This window comes from Protomyctophum bolini (genome assembly GCF_963924005.1).
Source record: "Protomyctophum bolini genome assembly, chromosome: 5".
Classification (NCBI taxonomy): Eukaryota; Metazoa; Chordata; class Actinopteri; order Myctophiformes; family Myctophidae; genus Protomyctophum; species Protomyctophum bolini.
The window spans coordinates 8,359,406-8,382,497 of NC_137866.1; the positions used below are offsets into that span (position 1 = coordinate 8,359,406).

A 23,092-nucleotide genomic window follows, 5' to 3' on the forward strand; every position below is an offset into this window, starting at 1 on the left:
CACAGACGTATGGTGGAAGATAGTCCATATATACACACAGCATTATGATAATGTGAGAGCAGCTGCATATATAGCCAGCCCATCTTGTTGCCACAGGCCTAGGGGTGATTTGAAGAGCAATGAGTGACAGGCCTGTTAAGCCCACCATGTCAAATCAAATGTTAGGCAAAAACTTACATCATGTAAAAGTTAATTTAACACTAGCCTTCTAACATTCATCACTATATACTGCATGCAGGGGCCGTTTTCTATTGCTCATGTTATTTCACATCTTAATGGGGGACTTGCTTTATATGCACTTATTTATCACTCACTCACACGTGAAGAGACAACAATGTATTTATTTATACATATGCTATATGTGGAAACTGTGTCGCTATAATTAGTATACGTTTGTAGGCCAACGTAGTATAGCCCCCCCTCTCCTCTCCTCTCCCCCAAGCTCGCTCTCTCCTCGTCTCTCTCGCTTTGCGCGTGCACAATATTGAAAACAAAGACAACATCCACTGTGGGAGGCTTATTTTCTGTGAAATTGTTTGTGTATGAATACACTACACTAAATGTTTGTGTATGAAATGTGTAATATGCATGCACTCTCACGCACATGATACCTGCATAACAAAATCCCCAATTGTATAGCCTACTATACACAATTGATGCATTTAGCAGACGCTGGGTGACTAATTACAAGTGCAAGATCAGGGTAAATGGCATATAAGCCTGCATGGTCAACAAACAACAGGGCAAATACTAGCCTAGCCACGTACGTAGAGTGCAAAGAAAAACAATTACATGCTTCAGTTCAAAGTAACTTGGATACCTGCATGGTAAACACATCAAACCTATAGCCTCTATCTAAACAAAATCCTATCCAAATAACATTCTTAGCATTTGTGGTCAAACAAATGCCGGCCCTGCATACAACATATGTGAACAACTAAACTAAACAACTAAATATTATTAGAAACAAAGTGTGACTATGCCTATATATACCTAAACATTTAGAAAACCATATAGGCCTATATATTATGTTCCTATATAACCAACATTAATACAATAAAATAACGTAAAATTATAGAAATGGGGGCCAAAATATAGGCTTATAGGAAAAGAGGAGTCAGCTACTAATTTGTAAGGTTGCAAACAAGATATATAGCCTAGTATGTTCCATTGTTCCATCACCCCCTAAACAGTGTGGATGCTATTGGGGTATATTATAGCAGCTCACCCGGTTGTACTTACATAATAAGCCATTTGGGCGAAACAACAAATTTGTTCTTGGCAACCACTGTGAAATATCTTTCCAACTGGATGGTGTTCTCTTTCATGGTCCTGTCCGCGCGCGATTGCGAATTTACGGTGGCGAATCATTGTAGACTATATGGTTCTTAATTAAAACCCAGAGTGGTATAAGTGCAATAAGACACAGCAGTATTGCATTAATGCTTTGACGACCACAACAAAGCCAGTCAGAGGCATTTCATACCCATGGCTTGACAATACTAGTTCCTATTATGAGCTCAGCAGCAGCAGCAGCAGCACAAATAAATAAGCACATTGCATTCCTTTTTGATTAGATTTTGCAGTTCAAAATCAAAGCGTTTTAACATTTATTTGGTTGCTGAAATATAGGGCACTTTTTACAACACAGGACATTTTATAACGCCGGGAACAACAAAGATGCCGTGAAGTAGCTAGAACAAAAACGTTCAATATAACCTTCCAAATTAGGGTTTTCGTAGAAATGTAGGCTAAAGTCCACGCCTTTACTCCAAAGTTATAAAGGCAAAAACAACACGATGCCCTGTAAAAGCGCACCATGATTCTTTTCTCTAAACAAGATGCCAGCATGAAAAGTAGGCTACAACATTATTTAGAAATTAATTAAAGTTGCAGTTAATATGCAGCAACTATACAATTGAAGCAGTTATTTGTGAGATTAACTTTTTAAATTCTCTGTTCAGTCCAATCGCACCGAAATTGTCCAGGCTTAAAGGCCTGGGGATGTCACAATGCCATACAACAATTAACCAATACATTGAAATGCGATATTATTTGTAGACAAACACAAAATAAAATAAAAGCCTGGTGATATTTCACAGCATCATCAAATAATACAGCAAACACTAGATTAGGACATGTGAGACTGTATTCAATATTATTTTGTCTGGTTCATAAGTCGTGTATGTTGTGCATGAATGTTTTACAGTTAATAAAAAAGCATCGGCTTTGCTCCTGCACTTTAATGATCCAATGACATACCCCGCCGCCGTTTCCTTTCCACGTTACCTCATAGCGTTTTAGACTCGAAGAAGAAGTATATGGACTCTAATGTGACTCCTTCCGTCAACCTATCGCACAGAGGATATCTCACTGCCTAATAATAAAGGCATGATGTCATTAGGGCATCCATCTCAGGAAACGTTTTCAAGATCCTGTTGAGGAAACCAAACATTGTAGAGAGAGCCAGGAGGAGAAACCCTGGCCCCCATGTGGTTGACAGACAGCACTTGCGAGAGGGCCTCTCTCTGGTGCAGCGGCGCAGATGGTGACGTTGTGTGTTGGAAAAATCCAACAAATTGCCCACGTCACCGTCCCAGGGCCAAGGTTGGTGGGTGTGGCAATAAAGGGCTTCTATAGCCTTGATCTCTGCCGGTGTGCATCTCTCTCTCCCTCTCTCTCCCCTCTCATCTCTTTTGTTAGAACAGCCCACACGTGGACACGCACACACACCCACACGAACTTTGCATTCACAAATAGGGTAATGTCCTCGGACGAGAAACTAATCCGACTTAAATTATTGCGCATGGGCAGATCACTGTCTCTCTCTGTCTCACTCCCTCCTCTCTCTCTGTCTCACTCCCTCCTCTCTCTCTGTCTCACTCCCTCCTCTCCCTCTACTACCTCCTCTCTCTCTGTCTCTCTCTCACACACACACACACACACACACACACACACACACACACACACACACACACACACAGAGAGAGAGAGAGAGAGAGAGACGCGCATACCTGCAAACCATCAAGTTTGTGTTAACAGAACCACCCAGCACGACTCTCTCTAACCTAAGCTGTGTCAGCAATAGCGAGCAATAGGCTAGCAGAACTTGAAGAATACAAATATCTGGTAGTAGGCCCAGTTCTATGCCAACATGTTATAAAACGTCTCATGCGTGAAAACGTATACATTTTACAGGGACAATAAAGTGTATTTACTGGGCGTGCTAAAGCTAGCAAAGTTACCTGCTGCAGTTTAATGTGAGGGGTCAAAGTTGGTCTCTCTACACATTCCATTTTCTGTTCCCACTCACTCCCATTGGCTCATTCCCCCCCTGCACACATTTCCGGGCTAAGGGGGCTCCTTGATTCCACTTTATTGCACTGGGTTAAAAGGTGAAGGCCTTGACATTATTGAAGTTCAAAGACTACATTTAATTATAAATTGTAGTTAATGCACACGTGCAATCGTCATGCACCAACATATTATGTTGGTGCAGAAAAGCGAGCACAGGACGGACACACACACACACACACACACGCACACACACACACACACACACACACACACACACACACACACACACACACACACACACACACACACACACACACACACACACAGTGTGTATATGTCAGTGTGAACAATCAAGTTAAAATTAACATGTCACTTATTTCCTCTCCCCTATCTAATTTGTAGGCCTACCGCTTGGCTGGCTTATGTTTGTGGTAATATGAACGGACAACAGGGGTTTGTTTATTTTATATAAAATAAGTTCAGAAGCATATCTTCTTTGGGGACAGTGATGTTGTTGATGCATGGCCTCGTTTACAAAGGGTATTAAAAATGGCTATAATTCCTGCATGGAAAAAAAGGGTTTCCGTCGAAACGCGTGTGACCCCATCAATGCTGGCTTTATGCCTTTCTGAAATGACATCATTTGGAAGAGTAAGATGACTTATAGCTTATTATGGCCATGTGGCCATAAGCTATATGAATGGGCGCTGGTTTTGACGTTGTAGTAGACTACACAGACCTAGTTCATGTTGAAACCTCTCTCTCTCTCTCTCTTCATGCCAAGCCCGCCCCCTCCTCGTTCGGACATCCACAACCATCCAGTCTTGCTTGTTTACTATTTACTGCGGAAGTGAACGCCATTCCACTGAACAGACGGTGCAATTAACAGAAAAAAAAATAGCCATTTAGTGCCTCAGCCTTTATGGCGGTGTCTAGACTCTACAAGAGTGGCGATTCCATTTAGTGGGTACTAAAAAGGCGTTATCATGCCACTGTTTCTCTACATTTCTGAGATCTATATAGGTCTTCTAAATATTGCCTGTTGAAGTTACATTTGAACTTCATTGTACTGTATTTGTACTGCAACCTTTAAATAATGTTGGCCTTGCCTCATTGCCGCCTCAAGTCAGCAAATAGGCTAGTATGCATCATCGAGGAGTCACCCAAAAATAAATAGCACGGAAGCGCAATTCACATATACGTTGTAACGTTTGTGTATGTTATGTTATAACCGCATGTCAAGTTCCCAACTCATTCGAAAGCCAATAAATTAGAACATATATTTTGTCCACGGCAATCGTCTCGATTGTATAGCCTAAACCATGATAAGCGCAATATCATCACAAAATCACAAAGTCGTTGAGTTTTGCCTATATGTTTCTGTTTATTTCATAAGTATTCTTATATTAATGATACACAGGCCGACAATCTGGTCCACCTCCCTTAAACAAAAGCACCAATGTATTTTAAGCAAATAATTTAACAAGTGTTGGCGTTAAAGCTCCCAAAGATGCATGGGCATGTGTACGGAAAAAAATAGCAGCAGGGATAGGGGAAAGGAAATTTAACATATGCCTATTTACAGTCACGAATGCACATTGCATAGTCTGTACAAGGGGGTATATTTTCACAGATTGGGTGTCACAGTTCTCAGTGGCGAAAATGCAGCCTGTAAATGTATTATTTGTTCATATTCTGGTCAAGAGAGAGAGAGAATCAGATAATGATATAGGCTATATACACAGACCAGCGAAAATTGTATAAACGTTCTGCGCGCAGTACCAAGATTTCCATCTGTTTTTCTTACATTTTGATATTCAACAAATAATGGGCCTATATGAACAATAGAATAAACACAATTATTAAGAATCGTGATAAATAGATGGGCATACTCAAGAACGGCGTATAAATGATTACTCTAACCATGTCGTATAGGCCTTTCTCAAGGCCAACTAGAAATTCAAAGCCGCACCGTATAGGCAATAGGAAAATGGCGACTTCACCATGCAGGCCTAACAACTCCAACTGTCCATTTAACATTGCACTGGTGGTGATGCATGTGGGCTCCTTTGGCTATGCCAAATGATGACAATAAGATAAGAGTATAGGCCTATAGTGTCACTGACTATGACATTTTATGTTCCTGCTCACAATAGGGGGTTGCCAGAGAAGTACTGCAAGCGATCTCTGCTCAACTTCTTCTCCTTCATTCTTCTATTTTGAAACCAAATTTTAACCTGTCGGTCGGTGAGGTTTAACATTCGGGAAAGCTGAAGTCGCTTCTCTTTGTTGATGTAAACGTTAAAGAAGAATTCCCGCTCCAGCTCTCGAATCTGAAATTTGGAGTATGGACACCTCTTCTTCCTCGTACGCGGAGTGCCTGAAGAAAATAAATAATAGCATGATCAGAGTCTGTCATCTGCTTGTCATGGGCAATGATGATAATGTCATATGCAAATATCCATGCTGCCGTAATAGGGCTGAGGCTTAAGATTTCAGATGCATATAGAATGCACACATTCAGAAGGGCATCAGTGATGGAACCCATTTCAATCAACATCCAAAGCGCAAAATAGCTTAGGCTATCAGATAAACCGGCCATAAAGAGTGTTAAATATCCGAACCCCTTGGAAGTCAATAATATCAACTTACGGGCTGTAAGTACGTGTTTATCTGTTACAAATATATAACAACAAAAGTATATCACTACAAAATGAGCGTCACATTCCTTTGGAGCTAAACTAACAATTTACACAATCCTTTGGCTGTCAGTTGAAATGTAGCCTATACTCGCCTGCGTTTCCAAGTTAGAAACACCCAAACCCCATAACTTTTCATTAATAACTAACTATAAATAAATATAATAGTTTTTTTGTTTCATTATTTTCACAAATAAGAAGCTCAGCAACTCCAATTGTATGCAATACAAATGGTTTTCAAAATAAAAAATAATAAACTACACTCAAGGCTATAATGTGACTTGAGTGCAGTGCGTATATTAATATCAAATAATTTGGAATAGTAGGCCAATTGATCACTCATCTACAATATACAGGCTACTGACAGACTACTTGTACATGTACAAATCACTTCCAGGGGGAGAATTGCAAATTGCAGCACAATGTGTTTAGACTTAAGCGTTTCAACGACTACCGTGGAAAGGGCATTAACTGCACACACACCAGTGCATTCTATGGACAAAAGCATAGGCTAGGCTACTCGAGCCCTATAACTGATTCATTTGGTCTGTCTTTGAATGGATACGACAACGCTCTTGTTGGAAAATGGACAGAGAGACAAACAGACAGACAGACACATAATCAGATCGATAGACAGATATAGATAGAAAGAGATAGACAACTCGATGACACACGAGCGCGATTTAGCCTTAAAGTGTCTAATAATCTGGAGCATGTCTTTCGCGAGCAAGCGAGTGCTAAAAGAAAAAAAAAATCACAGGACGCCAAAAGCAATGTTCTGCCCAATTGGTTTTTACTCTCGACAGCCCAACGAGAAAATCCCTTAAAATGCCCAATGCAAGTTCATGATCAAAGTTAGCATTTGTCACAATAGCGCGCTCTTAAAATTTCACAGACTCTCACGATAGAAGCGTCTGTGTATAACATCCCTTTTTTTCAAAGCGCTTTCCCATCGTAAAAATTCTTCTCGTTGGAAGAAAGAGCTTTGTAGGTTATAATAAAATCCTTTGAATGCTTATAAAACTCCACATAAAATCTGACCGACAAAACACCGGGCTAGTCCCTTAACCTTTCCCCATTTACAGCTTCGGTACCTACTCGAGTGGCTGTTCTTGCTGGTGTTGCCGTCCTTGGTTGCTGAAGAAGTGCATGAGCCTGAATTTGTATGTTCCTCCTCATCTTCTGGGTCCTTTTCCTGGTCTGGGGCGCCGGGTAGGGGAGCGGGCTGCTGGGACTCGGCTTCCAGCTTGCTCGCTTCGCCCTTTTGTAAACAATTGTCTGACTGATTGTCCGTGCTGCAGTATGCGGTCTCAAAAAAGCGGTCGAAACCTTGAGGGAGGACGTTGTTTTTCCCCACGCCGGAGTAGAATCCTGTGGAGGGATGATTGGAGCCTGGATGGTGATGATGGTGGCTGTACACACTCTCGTTCTTCATAAGCATTTCTGTCATGGTGGATGGAGGAAGACAGTCCCTATGCACCAGATCCTCTCCCGAGTAGCACGGCGCATAATTGCTTCTGTGGTGCCATTTACTAGCAGCGTCCAAGCCATATGAAACTTCCCGCACCGGTTGCACTTGAGACAGGTTTGTGGAATACGGGTAGCTAATTTGCCGCGACGGGGCCTGTGGAAGAAACGACGAGACGGCTGAAAATTCGGGGACGTAGTAGGTGCAGCTGGGGAGGTAGATGTTAGACGCGCAGCCTGTCCTGTCCCCAAACTCGGATGTCCGGTCTTTGCGCGTCTGGGAGCAGAAGTTGCCCAGATTCACCGAGTTAAACATCTTTCTCTCGTACTCCGTACTATAGATAGATGTTTTGGATTCGAACTGCAGAAGGGGAAAATTTGGGAAGGCGAGATGACGCGCAATCCGTCTAAGTCGCCCCGCAGACACGTGATCGAAAGTAGATATTGTCATATATCAATTTGGAACAGTTGGATGTGTAGGAGTGGTTCGCTTAGGTAAGATCTAGGAGGTTCAAACGATTAATTTTCAAACACCACAGGAGCACTAAGAAAACCAGTAACAGATTCCCGTCTGTTGGCTTGGGCTATGACAATTAGACAAAGATGTGTTTTGTATGTTTACGTTTGCTTGTGCATGGTAGGCTAGCTAATGGCTATAGCCTCTTATATATGGTTAGCATAGACTGCACATTGCACTCAGTGAGATGCATTTATAGTATTATTGGAGTTTCACAGGTAAGGTTATGATTATTACTATTATTCATTATTATTATTATATTTTTTATTATAGGACAACTATAGCCCAAAATCTAACAATAGGCTATTTCATGGTTTATTAGCAGAATATATATTTAGATAGTCCTCATTCTATATTCGGTTTCATGAATGAAAGGGCCTATTTACAATATACCGATGGACACAATACAGGACACTGTATTGAGATTAGATGATATAACTATTAGGCTATATTAGTCAATGATTGGTATACGAATATGGCGCAATAAGGCATGAATCCTTTAAAAGCGACCCCGTGACTACATCTATCCCCGTTTCCCCCCAATACATAACTAAAATAAGACTTTGATTATCCTAGTAGAATATATACGACTAGCCTCTTCTTTTCATAATATAGCACACACGCCTGCATGTTAAACCGCAAGCCACGTTTCGCTAGTAGCCTATGTAAATAGTGCAGACTATAACATTGTCTGACGGATACTTCACATAAGACCCAATTGTTTTGATTTGTATAATAACAACATAAACCACTTGAAAATAAATTAATAAACATTGGCTAGACGCACATGGGCGTTAGTTTAAACATTACAATTCGTAGGCCTATTCCAAGTTTTTCCACTTTTTTCAGATCACCATTTTCTTTTTTCTTTTTTTTTTAAAGAACTTGACAGCTCATCGACATGGGATCATTGGTTGGTCTATAAGCTATATGCTATAAATTGAAGTTGAAGTGTATTGTTATAAAAACACATATAGGTGCAGATGACTGAACCAGTCTCCCTCATGCCCACTCCCATTCGCTTTGACTTTGGATCTTGACAGAGTCCAAGGAGGACAACAGCACAATTCAAGACCGAAGTTCCTGTCGAGGGGGAGACGAGCAGTGAAGTTTATCCTTGGACCGCACACATAAGCCTGCAGTGGACAACTGCATCCCAGTGAGACGTAAACACAAATGCAAATGAACAGAATTATTCCCTCTCTTGTTGCAGAATTTAGTAGCCTATTTCATTTAATTTGATTTCCATTTAATGTAATTTAATTTAAACGTTTTTTTTTTTGCCAAACACATCCTTTAGAAACTGTACAAAACATTTACCGTGGAAATAGCAACTAAAACAGACATGTTGCTCTGAAATGGCTCATTGGGCTCATTTGTAAATCAAATTCAATGTTTCGCAAGCACAACTTTGTCCCTCTTCTATAAGCGCAACAATTGGGCTTCTTGTAAAAATGCTACTCAGGCCACTTATATAGCCCTATTGACCAGGCTGTATGAATGCATCCGACGTTGGCCTCATTAATAAAATAAAATAGGTCCCAGCTGAAATATGAAGCTATTGGAGCATTTTTCATCAATGGGCTTATCAACATTTATTTGGTGCATAATGTTGTGAGTTAGATGCATATAGTCCCATCTCGTGCATGGTGTAAAAAATAATAAGAATAGATTGAAATAAAGAGAATGGGATGAGGGTAAAAATGCGTCTGTGTGTTCTTTCCTGTGTCATTGTAAACTTTTAATTATACTGTTGAGGGTCGTTTACGAACCTTTATAGACTAACTGATACCAACACAAGGTGAAATTAATATGATGGCCCATTGTTTATGGTGATAGGCTGCTTCCTAAATGTTTCAATAGAGTCTTGAATTAGTATCTTATAGACCGATAACACTACGAGTCTATACTTCAGTCACTATTTTGGGGCGCCTTTGTGAATAAAGTAAAAAAAAAAAACCCCAAAAAAAACACAACAACAATAATAAATGTCCTTTGCTCATGGGCAGAACGGAAAACTCGATTAAACCTTATTATGGGAAAGTACATCATGAGCTCAACATTTTGTAGACGTTATCTGAAAACGTGGCTTTGGCATTAGTGTGTTTACTACCCAACAGACAAAAGGTTGACTCAGAAGATGCATCCTGCATCCAAGTACAAAGAAAGCAGACAGCTGCCCAGACACAGCACTTGAATTTGACCACTAAAATCCTCTCTACGTTGACCATAAACCCCCGAATGGCTGTAGTAACGCTAAATCCCTTTGTTCTATAGAAAACCATAAAGGGTGCGAATGGGGGGAATTTGAAATCCAACAACTAGCAAGTGATATATTTGCAAGAAACTCACTTATGCATTGAGTTATTTGTTAACCGCACCAAAAAATATGAAGGCGTTGGCGAATATTAGGATTTTGTCGTGAGTCCCGAGTTTTGACTAGTTTCATGCGCGACACGCGAGCACAAAACACAACACACGCGAAAACAATCCACATGTGCGTCCAGAAGTTATGAAATTCTTGTCGAAAATCTAATATTTCACAAAGTATGCACGATAAATGAAAATGAAAATATGACAAACGTGAATATGGCAGTTATGATGCGGCCCCACCTGCAGCTTTAACAATGCAAAGCTACTGATTTAATTGGATAGCGTCGATGAAGTGCAGTTAATAGTATATTGTAAACAAACTAGCCACACCATGGCCTATACGAACACATGCTGCTGCCATTTTAGTTTTTTCTTTATTTTATTTTATTTTTCCAGTTACATATTATTCGCACATTAAAATGTCATTGCCCAATTTAACAGAATGAAATATAATCGCGCACTGGGTGTTTAATTTGGAGCTCGTGTATATAGAAGTTTGATGTCAGATAACCTGAAAGGCAGACCTATACAAAACAAAGTCAGGTATATTGTACACTCTTATTCCCTGCATATAAAATATGTAGACAATTAAAGTCCGCACACTATATATATAGCTCCCTTTTGCATGCAGGTTTAATTCAAGCAGCAATATAACGTTTCGAATAGCAGGAGCAATAACATAAATATAGTAATATTATAGGTGGTCCTCAAAATAAATGTATTTTTCAGTTTTGGTAGACCACAACTGTGCAGGAATCAAAATTTAAATCAATATACATTGCATTGATTCCCTAGACGCAACAGTAGCCTGCATGCATGGTACGAATGAAGCTGCTGCTAAATACAAAACAATAATTGTCAAGTCCACTCTTCACCGCAATGAGTTCACGCGCATCGTATTTGTATTGCCCATGGCTGCATGAATAAGTAATGCACAGTATGAATTAGTAATACACGAATAAAATACCAAAGTTAGGGCAACTGCAATTGCCAAGATGATATGATGACGTTAACAGCATGCAGGCACAGGCTGGGCATATAAGGAGTCAAGATGGTAGGCATTTCAGAAATACTTTTAAACTTGGACACGTGTGGTGTGGCACAGTATGGTCAATCAATGTCCATCTCTTGGCAATATCCGCCCCTCGAGGTTTAAACATTGACTATAATCGCCTTAGTGCTCTTAGGCTATCAGTCAAGGGATAAGGTTTAGCATGCGGTTATATGCCCATGGTTCACTCACAGCAGCTGGTATTCTGCTAGCAATAGGACCCAGAAAAGTTTGATGAGGTAGCGCCACCAAATAAACGAGCCAAAAATATGCAGAGATTGCAAACAAATGGCTGCATTTGCGTTACCAGATCCCTGGAGACGCTAGCTTAAAATGCATGCTCACAGAGTAATACAACTAGCCTATATCATATGCTATGTCAAAATGCTGTAAACAGTGCCTATATAGGCTAATAGTCAATGTGTCTTGCCGTTGTAGAAAATATTTGCAACATTCCGCTTAAACATCACTGTTAGAGCACACACATTTTACGACTGTGTCTGGGGAATTTAAGCTATGTATTGCTACCTCCAGCCATAATTACAGTGCTAGGTAGGTGTCAGCCTATTGTTGCTAAAAACTATGCGTTTAAAATGGCGTTCTGGACACTGAGGAGTGGAGGTTTGGTAACATAAGAGTTTTACATTGTTGCTCTTGGAGCAAATGGTGGTTTGGCCTAAATATGCCTAGAATAATCCCTAACAACTGATACAACACTCGCAGGCGCAGCACTCACAAAAATGCATGATCGTGCGTGCATGCACGACACACACACACACACACACACACACACACACACACACACACACACACACACACACACACACGTTTCACAACGACACTGCTGCACAGCTAGCTTGTGGAGCGCTGCTTCATATTAAATCGGTCTGAAGTCAGGGCTAAATGTGGGAAGCGTGTGTAATCATATTACTGTCCCCTCATGGCCTAGATAAATTTAATTGGATGTAAGTCGGGCAGTTAAACTTGGTTGTATGAGCTGCGAACAGTTTCAAGCAACAAGAAAGACCCTTGTTTTTACTGAGGTCTCAGTGAACGCACCTAGCGTGAAGGGTTTGTACTGGCAACAATAGCGCACAAGATAAGGGTGTATATTGCTGTTACATTTGGGGTAATCTCAAGAGTATACTATCAACCACTAGGGCATAAAGCTTTCACAACAAGGCGTTATTTTTATTGAAAGTATTAAACGATTCATATTGCAAAAAAGCCAATAGCCTAACTGTTGGCTACAGCGACAGTGTGTTGTTTAAAAGACAAGAAGATACTTTATATGGCTCGAAATAGCGTAAAATCCTTCTAGCTATACACACACACAGTGTATTGCCACTAAAATGTAGGCTAGTTACATTATTTCGCTGAGATAGTGTAAGGTTGAATATTTTACAAAAGCTCATCAAATATAATACTGTACTATAATACAATACGCAGTAAATAAAACAAGCAATAAAGAGCATCTTTGTGTAGCCATGGAAAATGCTTAGGGCTATCACATGGCCTATCACAAGGCGTTAAATGGTCAATCAAATATTTTGTTGACATATTCTGGTTAAAACCACGACGCACTCTATTAATCGAGTTTTATTTTTGAGAAATACATTCATATTAACCGTGATAATGGCACCATAAACAAGCCCAAATTTGGCACTCGGGAAATTACGCACGAGACTGTACAGATTACGCACGACTATGTATAGGAATTACGCACGCGGGGATGTTCGATAGGTGTACCAATAAAGGCGTTTGGTAGCAACAGTAAAATAATTAAAAAATATGATACTATAAAATTATTTGGCAGAAATTTACACATGAGAATTAATTGTGCAAAATATAGTCGGCCCATATAGCATATAGTGTTACCAGTAGCATAGTGTTATAGCGTTTCATATTTGTGCTATAATTATTTGTAAATCTGCAGTGCGACCTCGCAGGCAGGCTCTAGTCTATACTGTCACTGCAATGAAAGGTCATTAGCCTACATTTATTCTTTAGTTGAAACGGTCAGATTATGCTAAATAAACCTATATCCGATGCTTTGTTTTGCGCGTGTAGCGAAATAATGGCGTAGGCCTACTATAGGGGGCCTAAACGCATGTGTATTTGAATATATAATATTATACTATTCAACACATTTAGACTATTGCTCATATAAGGGTCATGGCTCCGCTGTGAGATAAAGTCAGGATACACGATGGTCTTATTTTGTTCTATTCATTTCACACTGCCTTTCAAATTGCTGCGTTTTAGCCATTTTAGCCATGGTTTTATAAGACCGGCCACAATATGCAGGTTAGATTACGCTATACAAACTCAAGTACCGTTTCAAAATCCTGCTAAAACACTTAATAAGCCGAAGAGACAATTTCCAATATTGTTTTTAAAGTGATGTATATAGGCCTATTTAAGTCTCGCCTTTAAAAATATATTTCCCCTCACTTTTCACGAGTCTCTAAAACAATGTATAAGAAATTAAGCACTTTAAGGATGACAAAAGTATAACGTATATCTTATGTATAATTATTCGTGCTTTGCGTATAGTCAGAGCTTGTTATGGACTCGATCCATATATGGTGCATACTTGACCTTCAATTTGTACGCGTCTGCTCTGCCCTGCACGTCGGACTGACAGTGAGGGGAAAGCAGATAGGCTACCTCTAAAAATACTATAGGCCGACGACATATCTGAGAGACTGAGACAAATGTGTAGGCCCTACCTATAGTAAACGATGTAGGCCTAATTCCAATATTATGTCACGAGCTACGCGAGGACTGTTTTCAACCCGCATAGCTGAAATCAGCGACTGAAATAATCAAAGCGAGTATACTGCAATGCAGCAATAAATCCGGGACACAAATAGGGACCAAGTGGTGGGTGCCTCTCCCGAAGAGTATAGTCCAGAATAGTAGGCTAATTGATTCCACATTTGAATAAACAAGAACAACAAAACGGTAACGATGCCAATCATTTGAAGGATATAGTAGGCTAATTTGAATTCTCGCGGCTAATCAATGTTTGTCTCTAAAATGCGAGGACGACAGGCCTTTAGGGACACCACGTCTTGGGCAACCGCATAGCACAAGAGAGGGCCACACCCCATACTGAAGTTTGTTGGGTGCGATCCTGTTGAAAGAATCAAATAAATGAACTAATTTACCCATAGATACGGAGATTTTAAGTCATTTCAATGTCAAACTGCATGAACATAATATATTATACGTTGACATAGGAAGTCACGTATGCTATCTACATTTTCTACCGTCGCCTATAGCCGAAACCGCTTTTCTCTTCAGTCACGCACTGAAGAGAAAAGATGGACCACCAACGCACACGCACGCAGCGCATACGCGCGCGCGCGCACACACACACACACACACACACACACACACACACACACACACACACACACACACACACACACACACACACACACACACACACACACACACACACACACACACACACACACTTTAGCATGGAATAACATTGCTCTCCTTTCTATTTCTCTAGCCAGCTCCGTGCCATAAACGGTAGAGGGGTGGCCGGGGACCCAGACCACATGACATGCAAGTTCTCTGCGAAGGGCACTGTGGATCCCACTGACCTTTGGGGCAACGGAGACAGGCCACCATAAACAGATTTAGCCAGTCTCAAAGTCAAAAGTGCTCAAGAGCAATGAAAGACCCACTGTAAATCCTCACAAAGCCTGCTGAGATTTAGCCTGGTGTTACAATCCGGACATTTCGTAAGTCTCTGCAGACTGGTGTCTTGTGTTTGGGCTCTCAATATCAAACGGTCATCGTGAACCATCTTGCGTATTCATATGTGTATATAAATATAGGCATTGGAAAACCCTGACTGATAATTCAAGTCTTGGGGTTAAATTAACACCCAGGATTTTGTAGTGCATGTGGCCCGTGGTTATAGCAGTGTTATAGGTGCAGCTATTCAATTACCCATTTCAGCTTAAGAAAGGGAAATGGAAGGGATAGCTACTAAGCCAGGGTTTATTGAACTGGTGTATATTTTATGCATTAAAAACAAATACCCGACATTATCAAATCACTTATTTAGCATTAGGTCGGAATAGTAGTGCATAGTAGTGCATAGTAGTAAGCACCCGACGCATCTAACACTAAAGTCTAAACTGAAGTTCAAGTTAAAACGGCACGTGGTGATGTGGCGTGTCCCGGCGTGTTCATCTTTAAAGCAGATAACCTATACACAACACACACACACACACACACACACACACACACACACACACACACACACACACACACACACACACACACAGTCAGCGGTCACGTTGTACTAGACTTTATGCTAATTGTTTGGACTTTGACGCATCGTTTTAGCCGTGGTAAAAATGTACTTGAAAGCCTGGCTATATTTTCCTCACTGCAAGGACATCTACGGCATTTTTGTTTGTTTGTTTTAACACAGATCATCGAGAACATCTAGTCTAGTCTAGTGTCTATTTTTTGCCACGTCTATGTTGTAGTATATTATTATTATTTCATGTATTACATTATTGTTATTCAAAATATTACATTTGCTGCATCTGAAATGCACGGGCCCCGCGTCTATTTATTTGCATTTTTTACTGAACATGTTTGTCTAATTTGAATTCATTTGGAGATTGAATCTGTGTGACTAGATCGCAAGGCCGTCCGAATATTTTGCTCATCTTGTTATTTCCATATCCACTTTAATACTCCTACAAACGGGAAATAAAGATGATCTCGTTGTAGGATTAACAGGGCGTTTGATATGGGTTAAACGGATTGGCGCTGTTGCAAATAATGCTCAGTCTCTAGATGATCAAATTCTATACAAACAATGGGTTTCCTTCCCCAATTTCATGGTCAAGGCGAATAGGCCACTAGATAAGCAGATAAACACAAAAGCCGGATAGTCTGGGCAGTGTAACCAGCATAACCAGCAGACGTTATCCAATACGTTTGGTAGGCCTACATACAATGGTGATATACACAAACACTTTGTAATAAGAAAATTGATCGCCTTATGGATTCATCATCCTTGTCAAGATGCCAAATTCAAAACATTTATTCTTTGGATTTCTTTGGATTTTCACAAATTTTCAGTTTGTTGAAAATGTCCCCTAAAATCCAAGCCAAATGCATATGAAATCTATATGTATAGACTTTCTTATTACTCGTGATAAAGCCCTGTTATCCGATGCGTAATTGTGGGGACTGCATGGACAGACGAATTCAAGACCTGAAATCACTAACAGTTTACTTTGACTTATACCGGTATGTAATTCCTGCAGTGTATAGGTATAACGCATATACAGCATCTCACTAGAGGACATGTTTAAAAACATATCTTGTAACGTTGGATTATTTCCCTATATCTATAGATGTAGGTCTATGGATAAAATGACGCAGTGACCGATCGGAGAATCCTCGTTTCCATCCTCCTCAAACACCCACATCTCGCACTGTATGCTCATCTATAGCAGTGATATTAGATTTTTATTTTGTATTTTTTCCAAAATACACATAACAACAAATTGAATGGCTTAAAATGCAATGAAAACGGGCCCATTTGAGATATAGGCAGTGGCATACGCTCATGCCGCAGCTACAGAAACAGTATACTATAACAAAGCGTGCAACACTGCACCAAAGGCATTAATATGATGTCCGATACAGTGTGATGGCTCATGCTAAATGTGAAATATTTCCCCTTCCGATAAATGCTCAAACCTGTCGTCAAATAGGTTGGGGTCAAGGTATGGTCTTAATAAGCGCCGCATGTAACTCGAATGAACAAATGTCAGCTTTGATCTAGCAATGTGTTGTGATCACGCACAAACTAACTGGGTTAGACCACTTAGCCGGTGCCATGACTCGATTGCTGGAGCCGGGCTTTCACAGTTCACTGAAATGGCAACATCTGATCTCAACACTGAAAAAGAACAGAAGCTCCTCTTTCTAGTGAAATTCCCTGGCCAGAGAAATGCATGTTTTGCTGCAGACAAATGAAGGTCAAGTGAGAAGAGTTCACTGGATAGATCTGCATTGCCTTACACCACTTTGCCAGTAGGGAGTGCATTGTGAATTCCAAACTAAGATTATTGTAAAACAAAAGTATATATACATCATTTACAGACACGACCAAAAACATGAAATCTATATAGCCGCAGAAGTGCATTCAAAAACTTGCTTTGACAAGCAATTATAGCGTGAATGAATCCCATAATGAAAGACAAAAAATAGGATGCAGGAATTCCCAGGCCCAAGTCCTGTCTATATGGAGCACTGGGGTGTAACCCTATTACTACTTTACAGAGCTATTGCGCTTTTAGTTGCACTGTTATAGGCCTGTATCATACCAGTGACATTGATTAGGTCGAACTTCAAGGGAAACGGGCAAGGTTTGTTCAGACCATTCAGAAGAAATGTCATTTTGTGCTTAATGCCGACAAACCGAGGAAGTAAACGAACGTGAAGATGCTTACGTTCGGGCTTAATTGAGCCACAATATAGACCTATAGAATATGCGGAGCTGGGCGCCATTTTGAGTGGAAATGTATCATGTATTAGGCTATATGCCCGGTGATTCTATATTTTGTATGAACGTGTAAAATTGAAAAGGCCTATACCTGTGTGGGGGCTCATTGTGCTTGCTTGGTTCACAGCATGTGTACAATTAAATGCAACCAACACACATTTTTAAGTGCTGCCAAATGTACCCACGTAAGATGGAGAATCCCTCGTTTTGCTGGACATAATTATTTTATGTAGGCCTATGCCATTTACACTGTAACAGATCATTAGTGATGATCAAAATCATAATCATATTTGGACCCTGAAAGTCTGATTTGAAATACCGGCACCGGGAAGGGAAGCGTGTGATAGACTGAGGTTACACCAATAAACGTTTCAAATATTCTGTTTATTGAAGACCTTACGCATACATTCATACCATTTACTTTTACAAGACAACGTAGCAATCCTTACAAGCGTAAAGAAGGGAATGCAATGAGGGACGAAATAAAGGAACGATAACAATCAGCTACTATACATTGAAACTGGTATTTAAAGAGTACGGTATAATTTCTTGCATACACCATTTCTTATATCCAATAATGGCAGTTATATAATATAATAGGCCTACAGTTCAAACCCTCACTCACAACCACAGATAGGCTATATATGGAATGCCATATTGTACAAGACGAGCAATAACATAAAACACCGTTACATTGAGATAGGGAATCCTCGAATATGATGTAAATACATATACTGATTTCATTTTACAAAGTTATACACGAGTACAAGGTAAGGAAATAGGGACAATAACGGAGAACACTTTGCGAATATGCAAATACAACAAATAGGCCTATTAGGCTAAACATCATGTCTTTTTGTAGACCCAATAATAATAATAATATGAATAATACTAATAATAATAATGAAGCTTATACTTAAGATTGTTTGTGGCAATATTTGTATAGTTGCAGTGTCTGATCACTTTATTTGTTCAGAAAAAAAAGTATAAAAAAAACTAAAAAAAGTTAAAGAAATATCTTTCGGCAGAACGTCGCTCATAGCTAATTTCACATCAATTACATGCGGCAAATACATTTCACTGCTATAGCCTACTCATACATGTCAAATGATGCATTTGTTCGTCCCGTATTTTAGGGTGCAGACAAGTAGGCCTATTTATAAACTTTTTTCTACAATTCTACATATAAGATATTTATTTGTCATTATAAGCACCAATACTCAATGATGCCCTTTCATACCTATACATTTCGATTTCCCCATTTTGCCCCCTTTTGGGGCAACGTTTGTCAATTCTATAGCTTTATGAAACTGGCCTACAAAAAACCTAACTATTGTTGTTTGAGTAATATATAATGTCCCAGCGACTTAACTGTCGAATAATAGACTTTGTGAGTTGGCACAAAACGAACCTGTATACTTTTTGATAGCAGCTCAATACCGTGTTCAAACGGCTATCTCATTCAACTCAAAGATATGCAGCCCATGCAAGTTTCTCATAAGTGGTTGTTAAGTCAAGCTAAAAAGGCGATAAAAGAGAACAAAATATCTTCAAGAACGTTGACAGCACATGAACAAATTCATGGCAAATAATTTTTCAATGCTCAGCCATAAACGTATTGGCATGGACACTATTTGCGGTTTTAACTTATCCCTCTCCGCAGTCTGCAAGTATCAGACTTCCTGTCCGTGACCGTGAACGTGCCCACAACACGTGGCGACTGGCGAAATCTATGGAAAGGAGATAAGGGTGGTGTTCCGCTCCCCCCCCCCCCCCCCCCCCCCAACAACTGATCGTTGGGGAGGCATTAAGCAACTGGAAAACATATTCATCTTAACCTGCGCTTTCATAGTCTCGGATGAAATGATTGCAATGTGTGGCTCCTGTCAAGACGGTTTGGGCCTACATCTAGTCCACTCTCACCTTTATGTTATACATGATGGCCCATTTTTATTCAGATGTGCATGTTCAACCCTGCACGCCTCCTCCTCATCTTCATGGAACGAAGGAACAGATATAACAGCTATATGATTATGTGTCACTACAAACTCAATTATTACGTCAACGACATGTTTTGTCTGAGTTACATTTATGGTGTGTAACATCAATTCAGGAAACCATATATAAAACTAAATCTAACACATAGGCGGTATAGGAGAAAGTATAGCCTATAGCCTATACCACCTCACAGCTTTGCGTGGTTTTAATACCAAACCATAACGGCCTGTACGACAGAGAAAAACGCAAAGATTATTCTATTTTATTTTGTAAGTTTTGAAAAGAAATGTCAAGATGGTTGGGTTTGCCCTGGTTTTAAACTACACCTCAAAAACAATTCGTATAAAATTGTTCTAATATAACTGGCTTGTAATGAAAAGGATGGGTTGGATGAAGTGCATGCATTTGAAGAGAGATGCGTTCAAGGCTTGGCTTTCACTGGCTCTATCGATTCACCTTCTGCTGCCACATAACCTAAAAGTAGGCCAACGCCTGCTCTCTCAGCATGAGTCTCTTCTTCTTCATCCGCCGGTTCTGGAACCAAATCTTAACTTGTTGGTCGCTGAGGTTCAGCCGGTCGGAGAGCTCCCTCCGCCGCTGCCTGGTGATGAACTCATTCAGCATGAATTCACCCTCTAACTCAGCCAGTTGCAGTTTGGAATACGGTTTACGTTTCTTTCTGGTCCGCGTGTGCATCGGGTACCACGGGGCACCTGGAGGGGGGCATATACAACGGATTAGTCACAACAACACAGTTGCAAAATCACGGTCACCTCCAAGGCTGAGCACCCACTGTGACTTCCTGCCCATACGGCCAGATTGTTTGTTGTTTTGATGGCGTGTCTGGGGGTGTCTGGGACTGGGGCATAGCTGGAGTGTTATAGGAATAACTTGACTTTCGTGCAGAGCTGCTTTTCCTGCATGTGCACGTTTAACAAACGTCTTACGAAATTCGGTGTTTATTTTTTTAACCCCATACACAAAAGAGACCAGACCACCACTATACAGTGCTGTCACACACTAAGTTTTATTGTCGCAGTTAAAGTTACATTAATGCGATAATTAAGTCGTGCTTGCAAATACCCCTACTTATTTGCGAGTTTCAAAGCATATTAAAACGACTCTAGAGTACACAGCGACAGATATTAATTCCGTTTACGAGTCATTAAAGGAAAACTCTCTCCATTCGATGCAGTCAACCAAAGCGGCTCACCTCTTTAAATCACAGCACTAATTTGTGTGTGTTAAGTGTAACAACAATGGTCCAAAATGGACCCTTCATAGGCACAAGCCTCACTCAGTCCTTGGTTAAAGCTAGGCTACATATACTGTAAAGTATAGTGTCAGACTGGTTGCTTTCTTAAAAGCCCCACAAGACAATATCGTTTGATGAGGTTATCTATAACTGTACACAACCACATGGCGTGGGGAGTATTTTAGGGCAACCCCTAGCGGCGTTTGTACACCACGCAAGTGCCCTGCAGGCTAATGAAAGCAAGCATCATAATAACGAACTCTACGAACCATCTGCTATTATACAGAGGGGGCTACGTGCACGCGAGAAAAAATAAACAAATACACAATGGACAACGTGCATGTAATAACGCAATAATATATAGAAAAAAATATCGACAAAGAGCACGGGACCCACCTCCGCCTGCAGCTATGTTGGTTGAATGGTTTCCCGGTGACACTAGGGTCTGTGTATCGCTTGACGGTGGTTTGCTCCCCTCGTTGAGCAGCGAAGAACTGGAGTCGGATTCCAAAGATTGACAGGATGGTGGGTCTTGCGTTAGTTGCTCGGTTCCATACTCATATTTGGAGAAGGCAGCACTGCTGCCCATTCCACTGTGCATCCCGTGATCAGATGTTAGGGATGATGTGTCTCTCGCCCTATCCTCTCGCTTGAGGCTGCTGCCACCTGAACAGGTCTCCCTGTTCCCGTTACCGTTGCTATAATAACATTTGCCCTCTTCTGGTCTGGTAATTTCACACGACCGATTGAAAGAAGGGTTAATAGAAACGGGGCTGCTAAAGTAGGATTGAGAGTATCCATTGCACGGCTCCGATGGATTCCACGGGAGGGAGCAAACATTGTCCCTTCTCGGGTAGGAGAGAGACGGTAGCCCCGCCAGTTGTCCCCCTGAGGCTCTAAAATTCGGAAAGTAAAATGTGTCTCCAGTGTGGATGTTTACCAAAGGTCCCACAAACCCTGGATTAAGGAGATTATGCTCGCCCATTTCCGCGGGCCCGACCAACAGCTTCTAGTTTATTGCAATCTGACATTTAACATAGTTAAACCTGGAAGGGCATCTGATTGGTCATCCTCAAATCACGTGTCCGGGCTAACTTATGCTACACATGGTACCACCCACTTGGTCCATCTCAGACAAAACAAAACATTAACTTCTGTATTACAGAGGTTTATATGCTTTTTAAAAATACTATAAATGTTTTATTAAAAATGTAGAATCTTGTTTTTCCTTCACTGGACGGCATGCAGAGGTAGCAGAGGCCACTTCTCTTTTTACACTCAGTGGAACTGTCCCTGGCCTCGTTTAATATCTTTATAAGCTGGCAAAAGTTTTTAAAATACTATTTCTTATGAAAACTGTTTATTTTCCTAGAAGGAGAGGGGTGCATATGACATCTTGTTTTCGAGCAAATTACGGTTTTATTCAATGTCATATAAAGCTGTGATGTCCCCATTTTACAAGCTTGTTTTAAGAAAAGACTGATGCTCATTGCTGCTCCCCGCTCATATTTACAGTAACAGGGTCAGCAGGTTGAAGCCATTGGCTCTGTAAAAAGAAGACGATATTCTATAAGGTTACTTTAAGAGGGTATATTTCACATAATATTCTCTAGTACACCTCACATGAACAACTTTAACAGATACCTCCTATAAACGTTCGCAGCCAAACTCTGGTGGGATTGTTATACCTCTCACAATTCTTTTATATGAACTTTACAAGATGGCAGAGGGCACTTAACTGATTCAATCAGCATATAGGACGCTCTTTGCGCCGTATCTGACTAATTAGCGGCTTGTAGTGGATGGATGCAACTCTGAAGACCAAATATGTGTTTTGTACCACGTCTCTCTGACATGCAACGATTTAATAAATAAA

The 23,092-nt window shown here is 40.5% G+C and overlaps 2 protein-coding genes across 2 annotated transcripts; both read right to left on the reverse strand.

Moving 5' to 3' along the window:
- Nucleotides 1-4,661: 4,661 nt before the first annotated feature.
- On the reverse strand, nt 4,662-8,033 carry hoxc11a (homeobox C11a). The gene is given in 4 exon segments (XM_080763368.1): nt 4,662-5,677; nt 7,095-7,808; nt 7,811-7,886; nt 7,888-8,033. Coding segments are annotated over 4 exon segments (1,050 nt in total). The 5' UTR covers nt 7,915-8,033; the 3' UTR covers nt 4,662-5,444.
- Nucleotides 8,034-18,328: 10,295 nt separating this feature from the next.
- Nucleotides 18,329-22,590, reverse strand: hoxc12a (homeobox C12a). The gene is made up of 2 exons (XM_080764752.1): nt 21,613-22,590; nt 18,329-20,674 (listed from the first exon to the last, which is right to left on the reverse strand). Exons 1-2 carry the CDS (start codon nt 22,199-22,201, stop codon nt 20,436-20,438), a joined length of 828 nt encoding a protein of 275 aa, XP_080620878.1. The 5' UTR covers nt 22,202-22,590; the 3' UTR covers nt 18,329-20,435.
- Nucleotides 22,591-23,092: the final 502 nt, after the last annotated feature.